The sequence below is a fragment of the Melopsittacus undulatus genome, chromosome 13 (assembly GCF_012275295.1).
Source record: "Melopsittacus undulatus isolate bMelUnd1 chromosome 13, bMelUnd1.mat.Z, whole genome shotgun sequence".
Taxonomy (NCBI): Eukaryota; Metazoa; Chordata; class Aves; order Psittaciformes; family Psittaculidae; genus Melopsittacus; species Melopsittacus undulatus.
Window position 1 is genome coordinate 3,745,116 of NC_047539.1, and position 21,731 is coordinate 3,766,846.

At 43.0% G+C, this 21,731-nt stretch overlaps 1 protein-coding gene across 5 annotated transcripts in view; it reads right to left on the reverse strand.

Annotated features, from left to right (window-relative positions):
* The window catches only part of AUTS2 (activator of transcription and developmental regulator AUTS2), a 715,720-nt gene that overhangs the window by 514,595 nt on the left and 179,394 nt on the right, over positions 1-21,731 (reverse strand). For all 5 annotated transcript variants that reach the window (XM_034068703.1, XM_034068706.1, XM_034068704.1 and 2 more), the window contains exon 2: positions 7,136-7,345. In XM_034068703.1, coding sequence (XP_033924594.1) covers positions 7,136-7,345 — 210 coding nt within the window. The remainder of the gene's footprint in view (positions 1-7,135; positions 7,346-21,731) is intronic.

The window sequence follows — 21,731 nt, forward strand, 5'->3', positions numbered from 1 at the left end:
AATTATTCAAGGGTACAGCAAGCTCAGCATAAAAAAATAAAGTTATGTCACATTTTTGCCAATAACAAAAGAGGTTTTCCTACTACCTACCATTCATATACTATGAAAAAGAGTTTAAATATAAGTCCCTGTTTCCTATGATTAAGTTTGTTACGTTTCCATGGGTTTGGACGCAAACAAAACTTAAAATGTCTTAACTTCATAGAAATGCAACATTCTGACTTGTAAAACCACCTAAAGTAGAGAATAACCTCCTCAAGGTTGAGGAAGAGTATCAATAATTTTCCTGCACTTTACACACAGCTCATTTTTTGCTGTATTGAGATCAATAGCAAGAAGTTTATCAACACGTTCACATGATTCTTCCAGCAACACCATGGGGGAAGCTTTCACTTCTGATAAATCTCAGCCCAAAATGAAGCCAGTCAGACCTGGAAGAATCACAACCTGGTTGGATGTTCCTGTTTCTACAGATGACTTAAGTTCTTCCATGCCTTGCCCTTGGCTATATAAGCTCTACCATCTAGAAATAACACTACCATGATAATTAATGGTCACCATATGAGGTTATCAGGTATTAATGCTCACGTGCAAGTCCTGGTCAAAAGCCAATCCACACCCAAACAGACAGTATTTTAGCTAGAATGGGAAAACACGACACCATAACCAGGTTTTAAGTTTATATTCTTCTTCAGCCACAAAGAGGGACCCTCTGTGCCTACACCAGAGCCAAAACCACGCACTCCTAATACCCACTGCCTCTCACTGGAGGCTCTGAGCTGGGCATTTTATGCAGCACCATACAAAAAGGATAGAAACAATAGTACACTATGAAACAATTATCATGGTACCAAGTTCAAGATACAGGCATTTTCTACCTCAGCTTCCATAAACAACAGCTGGAGAGAGTTTCTCATACCTCTGAATACATATATTCCTTCACAGGAGAGGGGCATGGCAAAACCAAGGCCCTTTTTCTTCCAATTTCCTCAGCCCTGCAAGCAAAGCTCACCATGTGGAAGCCATTTTGAGTCTATGGGATTTTCCAGCATGGATTTTTAACCCACCTAAGCAGGGATAACATCCTTAGTAATCAATTGGACTCATGATTACTCTTTCAAACCCAAGTTCAGACCCATACAAATAAAAAAAGCACACTTTACATGGCAATATATACAGAACAATAACAGCGCCAGATGGTAGAATACTGAACAGAATTAATTTCACACATGATGTTTTCAAGGTGTTAAAATATGTCACAGCTTCTGCTAATAAAACATCTTCCTCTTCCCTCCTCCTTTTAAGAAAAGGCTCCATTACCACCAGCCTGTATTTTACATTATATGTGTTTTCAATTCTGATAAGGGCAGCTGATTGCTTGCAAACTTAATTACAGTCAAATGAAAGTCTTTCAGAACCATCATTAGCAATTAGGACCTGCTGGATTTGCAGCGTATCATTTAGAGAAGTATAATTCAATAGCTTATTGAAAGATTGCAGGTGAGGCTGGGGAGGAGAAGGGGGGGAAACGCCTGTGCCACGTCACTGCAGGCAAATCCTCAGCAAAGCGGCAGCTTCTGATCAATGAATGCAGGTGTTTGCACAGCTCCTTGCTCGGGAAGCGTTAGCCGCATCCTGCCATCGCACTCGGATTTGTGAATGGCTCCGCATTTCCTACTACGTGCCTGTTTTGGTGTGTGTGTTTTCAAGGAATCCAAAGTGCCTATTTAGGAATTGCAATAACCGGGGGGGATGGGGGATGTGTGGTGCAGAACAACAGGCACACAAAGCAACACATCATTTTTCGGTCCTTTCTGTAGAGAACAACAATCTTTTCTGTGCCCATTGAGCTCAATTATATATTATCAGGGTGCAGAAGTTGTTTGGATGCTTTCGAGCAGCTGGGTGCCTTCACAGATGACGTGCTGGATATGGCGACTGTGGGTTAAGTGCAGCTGGAGATTTCTGTGGCCTCTGATCAGAAGCAAACAGCAGTTGAGAATCACAAAATGCTTGTAATTCAAGCACTGTTTGTCACCAACAGCAGTTTCCAAGAAGGAAATGAGAGGGGCAACTGAACAGCAGCAGCTTTTAGACACACGTTCTCTGACACATACAGATAATCCACGTAGGGTGCATGTGTGCAAAACAAAGCCTGGCTCCCTTTCAAGGATGAAATTACCAACTGGCCAGCACAAAGCACTCAACCTCTTAACAGCATGATGGCAGACAAGATAACACCGAGCTGGACATCAGCTGACACAGATGATGTTAATTCACACAAAAAGCCCCTCTTTGGGTATATCCTTCCACACACACTCTCCCTTGTATAACATTTACCCTTCCAAAAAAGACATGTTGCTCAGCCTGGAGCAGTACAAAGCCCCACCACTTCACCCCTTCCCCACAGATGTGCTCCTCCTTTCCCATCGTACAAAGGCTTCTCACAGCCCACATTTATCAATCCTTCCATATAGTATCACAGAATTGTTTGGGTTGGAAGGGATCTTAAAGCTTGCCCAGTTCCAACCCCTGCCACGGGCAGGGACCCCTTCCACTGGAGCAGCTGCTCCAAGCCCCTGTGTCCAACCTGGCCTTGAACACTGCCAGGGATGGGGCAGCCACAGCTTCTCCACAGCTTATCACACCAGCATCTTCTGTAGTATTGCACATACTCATACTGTGGAACCTCAGTGCACAGCTACCGGTATATGGCCCTTTCTGTACTTTCAGTGCTGTAATCTGATGTTTTCATCATTTCATAGTTTATTTTCCAAGGTAAATGCTGTTCACAGCGTGGACTGACAAACAAACCCAAATAAACAACCTGCTGGATGACAGGATACCAACACAGAGCAGACAGTTTCACTAAACCAGTGTCCCCTGCATACTCCTGTTACTTGTGACCAGTTGCTATGGGTGATTTCAGCCTTTTGATTACACTTGCAGATAATCAAACCATGCTGTGTATGTTGCAACACAACAGAGCAAATCTAGACATTTCAAAGTGGTTGTATCAGTGTTTTTAAATTGAAAACACACAGAAAACAAACCTCTTTCTCTACAAATAGAGTGGAAAGACACATTATCTCGATTCCATTAATGCATGGCAGCATCACTGCCCACACTCTATAAGCTGGTAACAATGCCCTTTTTAACAACTCATACACAGCCAGACCTCCAACAATGCAGAAGTAGCCCCAATGAACTCAGCAAGGCTTGCAAACCCCTCTGTTGTCCCACCACAAGCTATTTTCATGGCCCAAGTTCCTACCTCATCTTCAGCAGTTTTATAGGCACTGAAATCAACTGGCTGCCAGGAAAGTAATCCCAAACCACAGCAGCTATATAAAAGGAGATTTGAGCCTTTATCACTCATTCCAGGCATATGCAGGTTGGATGCAGTATTTCCACGGGGTTTGACCTCACACTTCACAAATACACACACCTTTTTTCTCTTGCTGCTGCACAAAGCTACGAGCTGGAAGTCACAGAAATGAAACCGTTCTCCGTGGTGGAGGATAATACTTGTAGCTGCTATTGCACTCCCAAAGCCCACCCACAATTTCATTTTCAATTAACAGCTCTTAGAAAAGCAGTAATGAAAGCAGTTGCTAAAGAGCACTCGGATGTCATTGAGAGACTGCAAACCCAAACTGTAAATAGCACATTGTAAATCGCTTGTCACCACAGTCAGCTCTCGCTGGAATCACACTGCCGGTGACAATCAAACCCATCTGCTCAGCTCCCCGACCAGTGTCACCACAAACCATAGAGCTAACACACACCTCCCGCTCCACGCTCATTTACCTGTCATGTAAAGGCTTGTCTAAAAGCCTGCAAAAGCCCTTCTTGACTGTAAGGCTGAATATTCCTACAGATCGTGGAATCCCAGACTGGTTTGGGTTGGAAGGAACCTTAAAGCCCATCCAGTTCCAACCCCTGCCAGATAGAAAAAACAACTAAGGAAATGGTAGAGCAGCAAACACCCACTGACTAAAGAGACATGATCCTTCCCTCTGACTATCGAAATACTCTCAACAGTTTCTGCAATGACAACTCTTTGTTTCCTCGAACACCCCACTCTGCTCAGACCTTGAGGGATAAAACCTCATTAAAAAGTACTTAAAACTTTCTGCCACCCTTTTACCAGTTATAAATGTTCAATTTCAGATTTCTAACTGATTTTTACAGAAAACACATAAAATCACCACCGCCGATTAACGGAAAGGAAATTAAGTCTAAAACGCTGGAGAAATATTCTGATGAGTCTTATGTTTGCTTAACGCCAACTAAAACTTCCTTGAGGCATAAGTACATTTATAAAAGCTCACAAAGCAGAGTTCAAAAGTCTTCTCGCTAGTAAAATATGACCCTTAATTAAGGTAGAGTTTCACATTTTGTGGATTTCAATAAACCTGTAGGCATTTCAGCAGAGCTGGATAAATACCTGCACCAATACTGCAAGGATTTGCTCTGAAAACTAATTAGCAGCCCTTCTAATATCTGACTTCAACTAAATCTGTTTGACGAGGGAGCTTCATACTGTAAATCCCGCATGTGAGAGTTACTTCCAACAGATTACAGGTTTCACAGGAAGGCAGATCAGACACAACTCTTAACCCCTGGTAAAACAACCAACAAGGTATCCAGGTATCAAACATTTCCCAACAGGGACAGGCTGCAGCCAAGGTTTTATGCCAGCATGGGAATGCAAGTGACAGTATTGAGACTGCATCCCGACATCCAGTTATAATATTCACACATTGCTCTGGGGACAACAGGGGCAAAATACATTGTTTACCTATGAAATACATAACCCTAATATAGCAAGGACACTGTGCATACGTATGTCCTGAATCACAGACCCATAGACTGGTCTGGGTTGGAAGGGACCTTAAAGCTCATCCAGTTCCAACCCCCTGCCACAGGCAGGGACACCTTCCACTAGAGCAGCTTGCTCCAAGCCCCTGTGTCCAACCTGGCCTTGAAGCACTGTCTTGAAACTGTGTCTTTGGACACTCCTACTTTGCCAACCACAAAACACAGAGGCCCCAGTTCTCGTTTTCTTGCCATCTGACAAGGTTGCCAAGCAACTTGACTTCCCATCAAGAGCCTAGGAATTCAATGGGATGGAGCTGGGTGAGGAAACAAACCCAAAGTGTGCAGATGAGAGTCCCTCTGGGGGGAAGTGTGTTACATGGTCACAGAAAACCCACCTCAGAACTTGGAATTCTCCCTTTTTTTGAGGTCTTCACTACTTGTTTTGAAGGAAGATAGAAAATGCTTCCCAAAAATACTGTATATAAAGGTTGTGTGGGCATGTCTTCTTAAATAAGCTTTAGAGTCTTTCCCATTACATCTTTTTTTCCATGTCTAAGTGCCAAAGCCACTTGGATTTGTCAGCACCTAAACTCTTCATGAAGACTAAAACATTCTTATCTAAGAAGCTATACCCGTACCAAATGTATTAAATTTATATTGAGCAAGATATTTTATTTCCTTTCAGCCTTATCCCTCAGGAATTAAGCCGAGTACTCAGATTTATCAGCTAAAAGGAAACCCGTTCTCCATGACATCTGTCAACTCAATACCTTCCCAGCCAGGGTGTATTCATTCCTAAAAACATAACCTCACAAATTGCCTCCATCAGCAGCGAGGCCAATTCCTTCACAGCTCAAGTACTGCGCAGAAAGGTTTCACCTCACAGTAGGCAATGCCAAGGGGAAACAGAGAGTGCAACAAGTCAGTTCTGACCAAGGCCAGTTCCTACTGCACAAAGCAGATATACTGACCATTCCATGTACTAAAAAGGAACAGCATGAAGACTGCATAGGTGGACACAGAAAACTGACAAGGAAACTCAGCAATCTTGAATATGTGCTTATAACCATTGCATCAACTGTCCTGAGGAGCTTCCCCATCTCCCTTTGAAATGCATAGGAAAATTAAATTAGAAGCAATACCTTAAAGGGTGTCGTAGTGTAGAGTGTTACAATTTGTTTCTATATACAGTGTAGACTTAAAGATAATGATAACATATTTTTCACCAGCTTCAGTAACTCTAAATATCAAAATGAACACAAGCCAATGTACTTGTCATCTTCACTGTTCCTTCCCTTTCCCTGAGCTCACAAGATGAGCAAGCAGTGAATTCTCACTGTTTCTCTACAAGTTTCTCTGCAAAGCAAGATTTGGGTTGCACTAAACAAGGATAAAGACTCATTCGATTAAATCAACCGTCTCCATTAGAAATATAATTCTTGGTTAAAGAGTCATTAACATCACATTTAGATCAAACCCGATCCCTTCACTGTTACCTTCGACTTGAACTTCACAATGAGCCAAATGACCACACAGCACATGCTACACTTAAAATGTCCAGCTCTAATTTAGTCCTTAGTAAAAAACACACACACAAAGAGCATTCATTAGAAAAGGCAAAATGTGGCTCTTTTTTTCGCATCCTGCTCCCCCGTGAAACAGCATTTGTCACACATTCCTCTTGTTTAAAGACGATACCAAACACAACCCTACAGAGTCCTGAAGAAGAGACCAAGATTTCCATCCTCAAGCTTTGCAACCCTGGAGCTAGACGCTCACTCGTGTCACGTGTGAACCAAGGGTACACCAGTGGTGGGCAGGCAGGAGGTTCTTACTTACAGGTAGGTGATGAGTAACCCAAGAGCACACACTGACATCTTACAAATGAGCTCCCTGCACCATAATCAGTCTTAAGAGCATCGTTTTAATTAACAGCTGCCCCCTCACAATTCCCTCACCATGTCCTTCATGCTCAGAGCAAGTCTTATACTTGTGTACCAAGTCTAAAGACAAGAAGGCATATTTATGTACAAAGTTGGCCTAACAATGTAAGAGACAGACCACATTTGTTTGCCCTGACAGTCTCACAGCCAGTCTACAGAAAGCTCTTTCAACCTTTGCACATTTATTAATCAACTCAGCTCCAGCATCAATACACCACTTGCTTTCCCACTCAGTTAATCTCTTCCAGTACCGGGACACCATTCCAAGTGGCCCAAGAATAAAACAACTATAAAGAAGTTAGAAATCCACTTTTACATACCAACAGGCAGAGCTCCCCCCTCCCCACAGCAGATCATTTGTTTCCTACCTGTCTGAGGCCCTTCGGTATCTTCTTCCTTTTCCCAAGGTGCTGGCAGAGATTACGGTCATTTTCTCGGTCAGAGCTGTACTGGTGGTGGTGGAGCCTGTTCTTTTTCGGAAGATATGCCAGCCCATTGGTAAGTGCTTCCCGTTTCTTCTTGGCTAGAGGATTCTGTCTCTTCTCCACACGTTCCTGAGGTTTCAGAGCTACATCCTTCTGCAGGAAGAGAAGGAAAACACAATGGTTAAGATATAGCTCTGACTTGATCGACTTCTTTAAGCAGCAATTCCAGATGACTAGCAAAGCATTCTGAGGCAATGCTGCAGTCACCAGAAAAGCCAAAACCAACCTTAACTGATGTCCATTTAATCAAGAGATAGGGAAATGCAAAATAAAATCTGTAAAATGAAGCGAGCACACGGAAGCAGACACATAATCCTTTAGATTTCATACCATCAACCTCCTAATTCTCAAAACCACCTCATGTATCAAGTGAGCATGCATTTAAAAAATGTACCTGTGTTCATACTGTCTAAATTAACAATCATCTTTGATGTAAATAAGGCTTGGCTTCTCACATTTATTCTTCTTTGCATTTGACAAGCCAGGCTCTGACCTAAACCAAATCATAACCAATGAAACTCAACTCACTGTGGTGGACATTTACCTCAAGCCAAATCTTGGGGTGGGGGGAAGCACAGACCACCACCACCACCCCCCAGCTTGTATCGGAAAACTTTGTTACTGACCCTTCCCTAACCCCCTAAATCAATGTCTGTCTCTAAAAGACACTCGAGCCAAGTAACAGACACGAGTTATGCTGCTAAGCCTACAGCTATTTTCTTACTGATTACCTGCAACACCCACAATTCGTGGTTTTGGTTAAAATAAAAGTTACTTAAAAATAAAATTCCCAGTAAAACAGAATTAAAGTCAGAGGAAGTGGAGGCTGAAGGGTCATTGGGAAAGAAGAATTAGAACTTATTGGAAAGTTAAAATTCATCGCATGCATCTGATACATCCAGTCTGCCAAGTCATATCTACTCCAAGAACTCCATAAGCAGTACAGTATTTCCAGGTAAGGGGCATATTACTTAAACAGTGTAATACTTCAAGCATACTCTATTAACATCCCTGGCACTTTGACCAGATGCTATCCATGGCCACCATAAAGTACTATGTGATCTTGTAAGCCTACATGCTGCTGTTCATTGTCACTTACTATTATAACAGACAGCAGGAAAGAAATTGGGCTATTGGTCCCTGTGTCACATAAAGATTTAGGTTCAGGAGAATATAATTCAAATTATGCTACCTTTTAATGCAAAAAACCCGATGCCTAGAGGCAAAAATCAGTTTGGCTTTAATTAAAGAATGCTCCCTAAATGCCTATCTAAAACACAAGAGCTTCACAAAATTCATAACTAAAACCAGTGAGAAGATTAATTAAACTAAAGACAGGCAATGTTCAACTTTGATATTTGGTGAGAAGAATGATTTTGCAACCATTAAAGAAGGGAGGCTGGAACAGAAACTGTAAGATACTTTTTCTACCTTTACTTCACCTAAGACACCATGGGATATATCCAAAGCTTCTCCTCACAGTGTTACTCATATCAGGAAAGCTGGGAGCCTTAACCAAGCTCATGAAAAAACCTTTGGGGTCTTGAGTTGTAAAGCAGATCAGCACTTCAAGAACATAGAATCCCAGACTGGTTTGGGTTGGAATGGACCTTAAAGCTCATCCAGTTCCAACCCCTGCCACAGGCAGGGACACCTTCCACTAGACCAGGTTGCTCCAAACCCTGCCCAACCTGGCCTTGGACACTTGAACACGGTGCTCTCCCTCCTCTGGTTCCTCCAACTACTGTAAAAGAAGTCAGCAGTAGCACAGCTTGTCTTAGTATACTTTGAGATCTACTTGCAAAAAGCCTGAGAGAGCCTCCAGAGCAAGCCCAAAGTAATATAAAGCAATAAATCACTTCTCTGAGCACACCTCCCTCCTTTCCCAGGAAGGTTTTAGATTCAGCTACATGCCATGAATGCACAAAGGCTAATTCTCAGGTGTCAAAGACTGCAGCAATGATTTCACCAATACTCACTGTCAATAGCTTCATAAAAACAGCAACTACAGCTCCACACTGACCTCCCTGATAACAAACGCAGAGAGCCTGGCACAGCCATTCCTGCCCTCGGCCCTATCCTGCTATGCTTTGTGCAACAAATTGGAAAACTGAGGTTGCAATTCCCACAGAGCAACTTCAACACAGGAAAAAAGCACCAGGATTACATCTTGCTCAATGCACTCTATTGAACCAATGAGATACTTTATCATGGAGCAGATTTCTGCCTCGAGATAACCATCATCTGCAGCTAATGATGCATCGATCTTAATTTCTTTTTTTAAATCATTATAAAAAACTCCAGTGCTTTAGGAGTAGTACATTATATCAGCACAGGACTTCTGCTGAAACACAGAGCTCGTGTTTGTAGATAGAAATGCCATTAAGAGGATTCACTCTAAATGTGAAAGACTCAAGGAGTGAAGAAAGGGAAACTTTCTGGAATTAAAAAAGAAATCAAAATTCGCCTAATGACTCAATAGCTTTTGAGGGACTTTTTTCTCCCCTCCCAGCTATGAGTGATCTAAATGAAAGAGTGGCAGGCTTCCAGAAGCTTATAAAATGCCTAATGGTGCTAGCACTGCCATCAAGAAATTACTAGTTCCCATTAGCTTTAAAGAGGGTGTGAGATGGGTCACATTTTGCAGATCGCTCTGGGATAACCTCCTCCATAAGAATCCTGTTTTCCAGCCAACTGAATAGCTTCATGAATTGCCAGATACACCTAAAGAAAAGTTTAGCTTATGTCAGAATTGGGATGAAATACGGCAAAGCTGAGTGCCACCAAACCCACAAAGACACCTGCAAACTGTGAAGACCTTCCAGGACAGAAGGAACAATTTACAGAGATCTTCAAAAACAAGGTGTCCATTCTGCTCACAATCAAAGAGAGGAAAGGTTGTTCCACATATACATGGTGCACATTGTGAACACAGGCTTCAAATCCACTTTAGTGGGTGGGCTTCCTAGGAAGTGCAGATAACAAAGGTTGGTGTTTAGACAACCACGTTCCTGCAGAACAGCTTTTCCCCAGCTGACACTACTGCAGAGTGCTGTGGGTCGTAACCTTGTTATTGAATTGTATGCTAAGGCCTCTCATTGCTTCCAAAAGATATATGATTTGGCTTTAAAATATATATATGTATATATAAATCTATATTAAATTCCTCATCTGAAAAACACATTAGAAGTAGCTTGATTAGAGATCCCATGCAATGTCAGTCCTCATGTATGAGGGTGCAGACTGCCCAGGATGTTTCCGGATGCATCATAGGTACAGCAGCACATGTGGCTACATAGAACACATATGGATCCTGCCCTCTTGGAAGCTGTTGGGTTCAGTGGAAGCAGCGCTTGGCTGGGAACCATGGCCCTGCATAAATCACTTTCCCACTTGCTGCCCTTTCTTCCTCATCCAATTTTTATCTTTCTGTTGTTTAGATAGGACAATAGCTCTACCGTGCCGCGTGCTAGTACATTAGCCAGCACAATCTTAATTACAGACTTCAGGCATCATCATGATTAGAGTAATAAGCTGTAATTACTCTAAGGTGACAGGACTGCACAGACCTTATCTACACAGATAAGGAGATGTAGTAATATTTCATGTCGAGACGTATTTTTCAGCAGCTACCCATGGAGTCAATTCAAACTAAGTAGCAGACCCTGTGAACAACACTTTCAGGCTTTAATGGAGGTTTTTCTCCTCTCCTGCCAGCATACAAGCCCACACATTATTAAATAAATCCTACAAACATATTAAGCATGGTTTAAAACCATCTTATTCAGATGTATCTTTCATCAGTAAAGTGCCTTAAGTGTATCAGGAAGGTGACTTAAATGTATAAATATGTAATTACATGCAACTCAATACAAAATGCATTAATATTTATGAGCATACAGTATAATCTAAAAAAAATAATTTAAAAAATCCAATTGTTTTATTTCTATTGGGCACATTCATCAACCTGATCCCACCATAGGCGCCAAAGCGAACAAGAGCCGCCCGTGCTGAACAGCCCCAGAGAGCAGGAGAGCTGCTGGAGCCCAATGAGGTGGCTCTACAATCATCTCACCTCCAATTCCTATCAACAACTTCAATCCAAGCTCTTGGTGAAGGGAGGAGAAGCAGCCTCTGTGGGTACCACAGATTATCTCTAGATGGGAGGCTTGAAGGACACACGGCGTTCCCATCAAGTGTTAAGCTTTCTGGGAGCTCTGCCTGATTTACTTCAGGAGAGTTCATCTTCTTGCTATGTAAATGACAGCTCAGGCATTATAAATCAGCTCCTCAGTGGCAGCTGAGCAGTGCTTCACATTGCTTTGTGGGGTACACACTTCATCCCTAGGAATCACACCCAAGAGTCAGGCCATCATTGCTGCCTTTCCCTCCAGCCACCTTCCCTCGAACAACAACTTAAAAGCTACGTGAACAACAGGAACTCTGTTCCACTCCTTATGACAGGGATTTTCCAAGGGAACACTCAGTGAAAAGCAGCACTAAGTGCACTGTGTGGCAAACACACTGCAGGCACTTAACTGGATGAAAAGTTCAGGTGCTGCTCAGCCATTCCAAGCCTTGATCTTTCCAAATCATCCTTAAGGATTATCACTGTGATTCCCATGCTGCAAGAACTTGCTTTCTGAATTCACACTGAATGTGACCCCAGCGAAGTGCAACTTTTCAAAGCTGATTATTCAATACAAAAGCAGGACTAAGAAAACAAGCAATAACTGCATCAGTCTATGACTACATCCCACTTATTTGCTCCTCAGGTTCTTGATGAAGTCCACAACAGTTTTATATAAGAGATCACCAATTTATCCTTCTTTCCAACACCAAAATAAAGAAATATGCCACTTTTAAAAAGCTCAAATTATTGAACAGCCACAAAATGTCATTGGAATGCTCCACTTAAAACACAATCAGTTAGAAAAGGAAGCCTGGATCTCCCAGTTTGCCCCTGACCACTATTCAGACATCCAGGTGTCAAACAGAACTGCAAGAAAGGTACTTCTGGCATCTCTCATCCATTTCCAAGGTTCAAGCAACTCACATTTGGTCAGGAACACCAGTGCAGAAGGCAGAAGCCAATTAAGGGGAAAATAAACCACATTTTCACTAGCTACAAAAGCTGATTTGAAATTCCTTCCAAGTTACGGACACAACCAAGAGACAGAGTCAGCACCTCAGCCCTGGCTGTCAGCTGCAGAAGTGCTTCATTTGCCAGGGATGTTACGTGAGGAGAAGCAAGAAGCAGCCAAAGAGTTTCCTATGAAAACACACAGACAGAGGCTGACAAACCCAACACCTCCATATTCGCTGAGGAAATCTCCTACAGAAGTTGAGCTTGCAGGAAATTAACCTGCCTGGAGAGCAGGGCTGAGAGAAACATCGCGGCTGTGTTAGCATCACGCAGTGGGTATTGTTATCTGGGCATCCAGCGAGCAACGCACGCACAGAGCTGCACAAACTGCCCTAAAACCCCCTCAGAATGAGGAAACAGTGCCAGTCCAAGGGCACCAAATTTGCCATCACATCCTGACAGGCTTCATCAACTCACACCGTGTTTGCTGTTACATTTAGGAAGGAGTTTTATGCCCTAAGACTTCAGCACCCCTCTTGCATTTCACACTTCATCTTTTGAAGTCTGGCAGTAACAAGGTGTAAAGGTCTGAAAACAACGCATTGAGTAGTGCCTTCAAATCTTTCAAAATCAGACAATAAACCGAGCTGTTTGTAACAGTCATTCGTTTCCCTCCAGATAAGACAGTTAAAACACACTGTGTGTTCTTCTGAATGCACAATTAGCTCCTCAAAAGTAGGTATCCAGGCGAGAAAAAATCACACACACTCCGAACACAACACCAGGGAGAACAGAAGGCAGGCCTAAAGCTCAACACAGAAGAGAAAAGGAATCTCAAAGCACAGATATTAAGGTATTTCAGGACACAACAGACTGGTGATGAGAGCTGTGGTGTCAAATACAGTGGGTGCAGCAGCCCATCCACTAATCCCAGCAATTGCTCCAAGTGGCAGGACCTCTGCAGAAAGGTTTAATCTTGGTTTGTTCGCTTTGTTTTCCTAAAACTACAACCCATCGCCTCCTGCACCTCTCTGGGATCTGGAAACAAAGTGTTTCAGTGTAGTGCAAAAAGGGTTGTGCGCCAGAGTGAAGATGAAATGCCAGAGCAGGCTGCAGGCTGCTCTGTGGTGATTACGGATGAAGCAAAACAACAGAAAAGTAAGTCACTGTCTGCTTGAGATATGTTTTATAAAAGAGCTTCTGTAGCCAAGAGATTGCTTTGATTTTTCAACCCAAAATCATTTGTTAACAGTATCATTGATAAACAGAAGGTTCCTTTTTCAGGTGCTGATTTAAATTACACACCAAAAACTACATTAAAGCAGCATTATTGAGGTTACAAAAAGTCAAGGACTTGGAAGTTATGAAAGGCCAGGATTAAGGCTGTAACCACCACCTGAATTCAGCCCTCTTGTGCATACGCATCATGATACAATCTTTAATTACATGATTGCATGTTCTTATTTCCCTGCACAGAACAGAAGCTATTCAGCTAATGAGCAGCCACTCAGGACTTTGTTTTCTCCTCTTTATCCAACATGTGGACATGGAACTTGTTTTCTTTCACTCCGTTCACACCCTCCTCTGAATGCACAACTATTAATTTCCTCAAGGGTTTTTCTATACAGCTTCTCTGTGCTATCAGATGCTCAACAAATATCAAGGACATGTTTACAGCTGTTTAGCCCAAGGAAGGTATTTCACTATTCCCATTTTATAGGTGCCAACAACAGTCCTGACCGTGTGCAGGTCAGAAACGTCTGCTTAATTTTAAGCACCCATTAGGAAGCACCTAAGATTTGATTTTTCAGGGAACTCAGCTCTGCAGAGCACTTTATCTAATGAAGCACAGCCTTCATTGATTTCAGCAGCTCCAGGGAGTGCTGCACACTCTGCAAATCAGGCTTTAGTCAGCACCACATATTACAAGGATACGGATAATGACTGTTTCTAAAATACATAGTGTGATGGTCTCCCTCATGCCACATACTAAATACAAGATGGAGGCAGAGAAAAACTAGATTCTGATTACATTCAACTCAAGTAGAATCATGGAATGGGTTGGGTTGAAGGGACCTTAAAGCTCATCCACTTCCAACCCCATGCCACAGGCAGGTACACCTTCCACTACAGCAGGTTGCTCCAAGCCTGGCCTTGAACACTGCCAGGGATGGAGCATTCTTGACTTCCTTGGTCAGCCTTCACTGGTCAGCCAGTGTCCAAAACACATACCAAATCACTTTGCTTTCTTAACTTTAAGTACAGAATATGTCCCCTTTTAACTTTATTTCATGCCCAAAAGCAGCAGTCCTTTATTTTTGCCCTATGTCTTGCCAAATCTACCAGGAGACTCCTGCAATGAAATCATATTCCCCTCCAGTGAAGCCTTTGGCACAAAGCTGACTCCAGGCTCCTCTACTTTGCAAGCTACGTCTGGTGTTCACTGAATAATTCAAGTGGCACTTTGGTGGGGAGGTCACAGACTGAGGCCAAGGAGTTAGTGTGACAATAAATCTTACATTTAAAAGGTATCCCCCTTTACTGGTAGGGGTAGAATAAATGGACTTATAGGGCTCTCATCCCTGTTATTTCTGCACTAGGGTTAAACAGATGACTTCAGCCTCCAAGCTCTCACACTGGCACCATTCATTAGAACAGCACTCAGCATTCATAAAAAATGTATGATGGTTTGTAAATCAAATCAGAAGCACCTCTGTATTCCTTGTCATGTTGAAAGATGGTAAGCACCAGCATAGCACAGTCCAGTGTGCTGAAAAGGTCTCACAATGCTCACTAAAGTATCATGGCCACAGAAAGGAACTGAGCTGGGGCACCAGAGAGAGGTCAGCTTTACTGCAATGTTAGCATCGAGAGTGGACTAGAAAATGTGCTAGGCAAGAGGCAAGAAACCAGGAAACTGCATTATACAGGGACAGAACAGGGAGAGATGGAAACTTCCACTTCATTTATTTCTGTTTTACAAAGGAAGTCTTACAAGCATGCAGGGAAAGGGAAGGCATCCTTCTGCCCATGCAAGGAAGCAGGATAAAACCAGCTCTGGGGACAGACCACACGAAATAAGGAAGGAAAAGGACAGAATGAGCACTGCTCATGGATTACACCAGATGGTAAATGCTACAACCTGCACATTTTTTAACTGAACAAAAAACATCCACATAATAACGGGTTATAATTCCTGAGCTTTTCAAAATAAAAAACCCCTATTTTGAGACAACTCTTTTTCCATCCCCTGGGTCAAGAAGTCAAACTACTTAACACACCAGCTTTTCTGTCTTCTAAGCTCCTACTGTCTCATATTCCTCTTGATTTCCTTTGTCCTTCTCTGGGAGCCACTTAACTCTAGCACTGTTCCTGGCATGTGGCATACAACCTCACACAAAAGACTGATGAAGGCACATTTTGAAATGAAAGAACGGTGATTAGAAAATAATGAGAAGGAGAAAGAGAGCTCGGATAGAGGGAGGACTGCATCACTTCAGGCCAGGTTGGTAATATTCTTCATTAGGAAAAGGATCAGAACCTTTGTGCTATTAAGAGGGGGAAAAAAAAGAGAACCAACAGTTCAACTTCCCATCTGCAAAGAAACCTCCTTCCAGCATTCAGGCTGACAGATAGTAAAGAACAAAAGTGTAAGAAACAGAGCAATACATAACCTTTCCATTTGCTGGCTTATTCTTCCCTTAGGAAACAGATACAGGGAAGATAAATTTGATGATCAGAAAACCAGAGGGATTACATTCTTGTAGTGCTGATCATTGGCAAATCCCCTTCTCTGCAGTTCAGAAGCACAGCTTAGCATAACAGACAAGATTTATCATTGCCTTGTCCTTCGCACCACTTACAAAGTAGATACAAGTTATTCCTATCTCAAGAGTCCTCATTCACATACACAGATGAAATAAATACCAGACCTGTTTTGTTGCTCCTTCACAAAAGTATAAGCCACTGTACCAACTGCAGAGAACCAGACCCACTGGATAACTGCTACATTTTCCATCTTTATTTCTCCACTTCCGCTCATACATCACACATCCTTATAACAAAACATTTGCTTCAGCTTTAGCCCAATGGATGCTCCAAAGTCTACATGGCATCACCCAAAAAAACCCAGGTATACTCAGCAGTTCCTAGGAGGGGAATCATTCTTCTGTTCCATCTTCAGTTTAAAGAATCTCCAGTTAAATAGGCACAGAAGACAGCATGAATAAGTATCAGGGAAAACCAGAGATAACTGCTTGCTTCACTTTTATGACAGAGCACAGGCCCTGTAAAGCTGCCTTATGCAGAGAAAAAGGAAATTTACTTTACAGTTGTGCCATGGCTGAAAATCTGATGTCTTCTGCAAATACTGACCTTTTTTTAAGCTACTCTGTGGATAGATCTTTTAACACTGAAATGTCATCTAATATTCAAGGCTATTTAGGGGCTGACAAAGCAATTTCTGTAATCTTTCTTGTTTATAGCCACCTAGAAGCTACAAATTCAACTCGGTAGGGATGCACAGTCAGGGGATCCGGTTCCAAAACAGAACATCTCAAGAGCTTTGCTAATGCCTCCAGCAAACTTGCGAGGAGCTACAGAAGCTGTGAATCATACTGCTTGAGCAATGCTTACATTCAAACCACACTTTATCCTATCTGCCTGTCTCGACTGAACTTGTAACCATTTCTTCTGTAGAAAGCATCCGAAGTGCTGTGCCTCTGTAAAAACTTGCCTCGAGCAGAAAGCAGATAAAGCTGCAATGCATCCCGAGAGCACTACAGAATACGTTGAAGAGAATGAGAACCATAAGCAGGAATGAGTCTGCACTTGGAAGGGAAGCTTTCCTCTTCAAGATCTGCTTTCGAATCTGCTTGATGGTGCTGGTATCCAAGTGTCTCCTGTCTGACCTTATCGTGGCTTGTACCCTGCCAGGCACAGGATGAGAGCTGGCTGGACTGAGATGGGAAGTTATTAATATGGGTAACTGAAGTCGTATGTTGAAATTCCTGATCTTCCACTGCCCCTCTCTTTGACCTGCAGCACTAAGCTAAGCCCTGAGCCACAACGCAGGTATTCAGGGGCCTCAAACTATTTAATTCCCATTGACTTTTTTTTTCCAAAGGAAAAAAATGGCTCAGTGAATTCAGGCATTCAGACCTTCCATGCAGCAGAGTCAGTCACTTATCTCCCATGCCTCTGAGGCCCCAAACCTTCGTAAGGCCAGACACCACAGCCAGCATGTTCCTGGGGTCTGCCTACTGCAGGCAGAAGCTGTTCCCTGTGAGGGTGCTGAGGTGCTGGCACAGGGTGCCCAGAGAAGCTGTGGCTGCCCCATCCCTGGCAGTGCTCAAGGCCAGGTTGGACACAGGGCCTTGGAGCTCCAGTGTAAGGTGTCCCTGCCTGTGGCAGGGGTTGGAACTGGGTGAGCTTTGAGGTCCCTTCCAACACAAACCACTCTGGAATTCTAGTCTGTGATAAGGTCATCCCTCTTTTCCAATTCTGAAACCCGTCTCCCATTCTATGGCCTATTTTCCATCTCACGTAACGAGGGTGGGTGCTCCTTGTAAAAGAAATTCAGAACAGAAAATCCACACCAATACTCTGAAAAGACACCCAAACTCTGTAGTTTTATTATGAGGCAAAAAATGACCTCAAAAATCTGGACTAAACAAACGCCTGGAGTGAAATGTTGGAATAAATTGAAGGATATTATTATGGCTGGAAAAAGAGGGAAGGAGGTCGCTCAATAGGATGAAAGACGGGTTTGAGAAATAAGAAATGAAAGGAGATGTCAGCTTGAATCAGCCATGCTGAAAAGTGCTGCTGATTTTGACTGACATACTGAGGCTTTCCAACTGCAAATTCTTTCTCTAATAAGCTGCAAATTCACCTCTACACTTATACTTTGATCTTAATGCAAATGTTTTATAATGGACAGATTTAATGATGTTCAGGTGCTTATTGGTTCTCTCGGACTTGATACTGGAATCAATCTCCCCTTTTAGAAAGCTTGGGTTAATGGCAAAGTTTATTAAACTGCATGCAGTCATTCAGAAAAGATCAATAGAGACATGATTACAGAGCAACCAGAGGATTAAACATGAGATTTATCACAAAATTAAACTGAATTAAATGTTCTCTGATAGCACTTGAAATGCTGTCGATACTCTTAACTGATAATCTGTGCTTTCTGTGTTTACTTAACAGGCAGCGGGGATGTCTGACTCAAGGAAATGGCTATAATGTAAAAACATATGCTGCAAGGATTGCTGAGAGCATTAAACCCCACCTAGAAACCATTAGTTCTTCCTGTTACAAGAGTGAAAGCATTTTGCTTCTTTGCCCATTTCCTGTTTAAGGCTGAGGAGGATGCAGTCCTCTCGGACCACACTTCTGCAACCTGTTTCTCAGGACCATTACAGGGTGCATAGGACTAAAAGATACAGGGTTCCAACAAACCACTTTGATGGCTTCCTGGCATGTTAGTCTTTGCCTCATTCCGAGTTATTTTTTCCTCCCTTCTTGCATTCTTGATGGCCTTACAAAAACTTATTCCACACCCTGAGAAATTTGCCAGCCTTCCCACTCCTCCTTTCCCTCAGGCTTAGCCCAGGTTCATACACTCGGACCTCTCCATATGCTGGCACAGCACCGTGCAATCTTCTCTTCCAAAAGATAAAGCCATACATACCCAGGAGCACCAACAACTCAGCACCTCCAGCCCAAGAAACAAAAGATGAAGTCCAGAGAAAAAATCCAGGCCAATTTTCCAGAGAGAAATAGAGTCTAAATTTTGACACGATTCTTCTGGGATGAGATCCACCCCTGCAACAGAGCTGGAATTTCCCAAGCCGTGCTGCATCCTGAGATCTGTTATCAGACACGCATGCAGAGACTTTACTGCCATCTGCACTGTAATAATGTAGTTGATCTGGTTTGGAGCACCAAAACCTCAGCTCACAGCAGGAGAGAAGAGGGAGGCAGGAATGGAAGGAGTAGAGGAACATTAATACACGAGCAGTAGCTAATCACAGCCTCACAACTTGGGTAAATTTTGAAGGTCTTCATGCTCCTGTGGCTTTCCAAAATGGTTACAACATAGAACCACAGCTGAAGAACTCCTTTAGGAATTAATGGTTGTGTTCAACCAGCAAGAGGCTGAGACTCCAGCTTCCAGAAGGCTTTTTTCCATCCTGTTTATCAGAGAAAGGCTGTATCTTACCAAGCCCTCCACTGAAAGCTTAATCAAACCTTGACAAACCACCTCAAAGGAAACATGCCCATCCAGCAGCAAATAAAGCACCCAAAACAAAAACCACCCAGAAATTCCTCCTCAACTATCCTGGATTGAATTTTTTACTGACTTCGAGGGGTTTAGCTGCTTTCTGAACAGGCTCAGCTCTCCCTGGCGTACTTTGCAACATTCAATCCAGTAATCCAATCCCAGATGCATTACATTAAATCTTATTTCTCCAAGCTCTAGAAAAGAACAAGCAAAAGAAGTCTTTAGGAACACTAATTTGCCAATAAATACTGACTGAGCTAATTTTGCTTTCGCTGCTTTTTGGGGGGAGGAGGAATAAAAGGAAAGGAGGAACAATAAAAAAGCTGCTGTCTGAATACTGCATCCCCTCATTAATACTTCACTTGTGGATAGAAAAGGTATCATGCAGCACACACTGAAATTAGCCCAGCATGTGTTGCCCTAATAAATAAATCCTCAGAAACTAGATTAGAGTCATTCCCAATAGGTTTCCACTGCAGAAATCACTACCAGTTCCACCCAGAAAAGGAAAATCTCTGTAATATCTAATAAATGGACCAAACCAGCTAAATGAATAGCAGGGCATGTTCTAGCAGCAACCAATGATGCTACAGTCAATACACACAGTGGCTGTTAAACTTTCCATCAATACCATCACACAATTAAGCCACTGAACCCCTGAGCAGAGCAGTAAAGCATTTGGTGTTATGTGAGCACTGAGACTAAGCGTGAGCTAGGGAAGCAAAGATTCGCCATGGCACTCCAGCCATAGGAGAAACCCCATGTTTATCCCTTTCTCTCCATGCTTTACAGGCTGCTCCACATATAACACAGCTGGCATTTGTCACACATGACCGCTGACAATCACTGTGCTCCACAACTGATGCTAACCCAAAACAGCAGCTGTGTTGTCAGGAGGGCAAGGACCAGGTTAGCAGCTGCATGTGACGTTAAGCGTCCAGCTCGGACAACATCCTTTTGTTCTCTCCTTGCAGGACCCCAACATCCTTCTGTCCTGACACTCTCCTGCAAGACCCCAATCAATCTCCATCTAAGCAGGCTGCTGGCCAAGCTTCCTGGCTCTCCTTGCTGCTGCCTGGCCATAGATCTACGAACTTACGATGGGGAGACACACTGCCCCTAAAAATCAGGTTGTATGACCTCTGGATGCTGACATATGGGAAAAGGGAAGCAAAGCCCACAAGAATGCAGTCTCATACCCCAGTGTCATCCTAAAAGGCATAACAGGCAAACAGAGTGTCAAAACCTAAAAATGTGATTTACCAGGCAGTTGTTTCCCCACAACTGCTGTTCTCTTGGAAACAAAGGCCATTACTACAGATCTTACCGATGAGAACTGCAAGGGCTGATACCAAAGTGTAGCAGTGACCAAAAGGCAGCTCATGTCTGCATGATGCGCAGGTCCATGCTACAGACAGCATTACAGACTGCTACAGACAGCACTAAACCACAGCTGGGCGAGGTGCACAAAAACCAGTCATCTCCAAGGAGAGGCTCACCCCTGACAAACAGGCTTGTTCTGTCCTGTCCCACAGTTAAGAGGTGCTGGACTTGCTTTTTCCACCTCCTCTGGTCACTGGATGTGGAGATCCTGGGCAACAGGCAGATGGACTTGCAACATGGAGGCTGAAGGGGTTTCTGTGGCACCAGAAAAATCACTTCCCACAAAAAGCTGTTGCGGTTGCTCTGTGTTTTATTAATTTAATGGTCAGGATAATAAATTTGTCAGTAATGACAAAGAAATCCCCCAGGAACTGCAGTGCTCAAGTGTCATTGAAACTACATCTATTTAGCAAATAGATGAATGCCTTTCACTGCAGACCGTGTGTGATGAAGCATCTGTCAGCGTCTCACGTAGCGGCTGCTCCTGCTTCAGCAGCACAGGTAGCTCATGGTTTTCTTATATGGATGTAAAGATATCTTGATGTGAAAGGGGATCAGCAACTGAAGACCCAGTTAATGAACAGACATACGAGTAGTGAGCCATTTCTTGAAGCCGTTTACTCCTGCTAACTTGTACAAGCTGAAGTCTTTATAACCAGATTTACTTATGTTTTACAAATGAGGAAGAACAGATTTTGTTTTCTGGCTTACTGAAGTTCAGT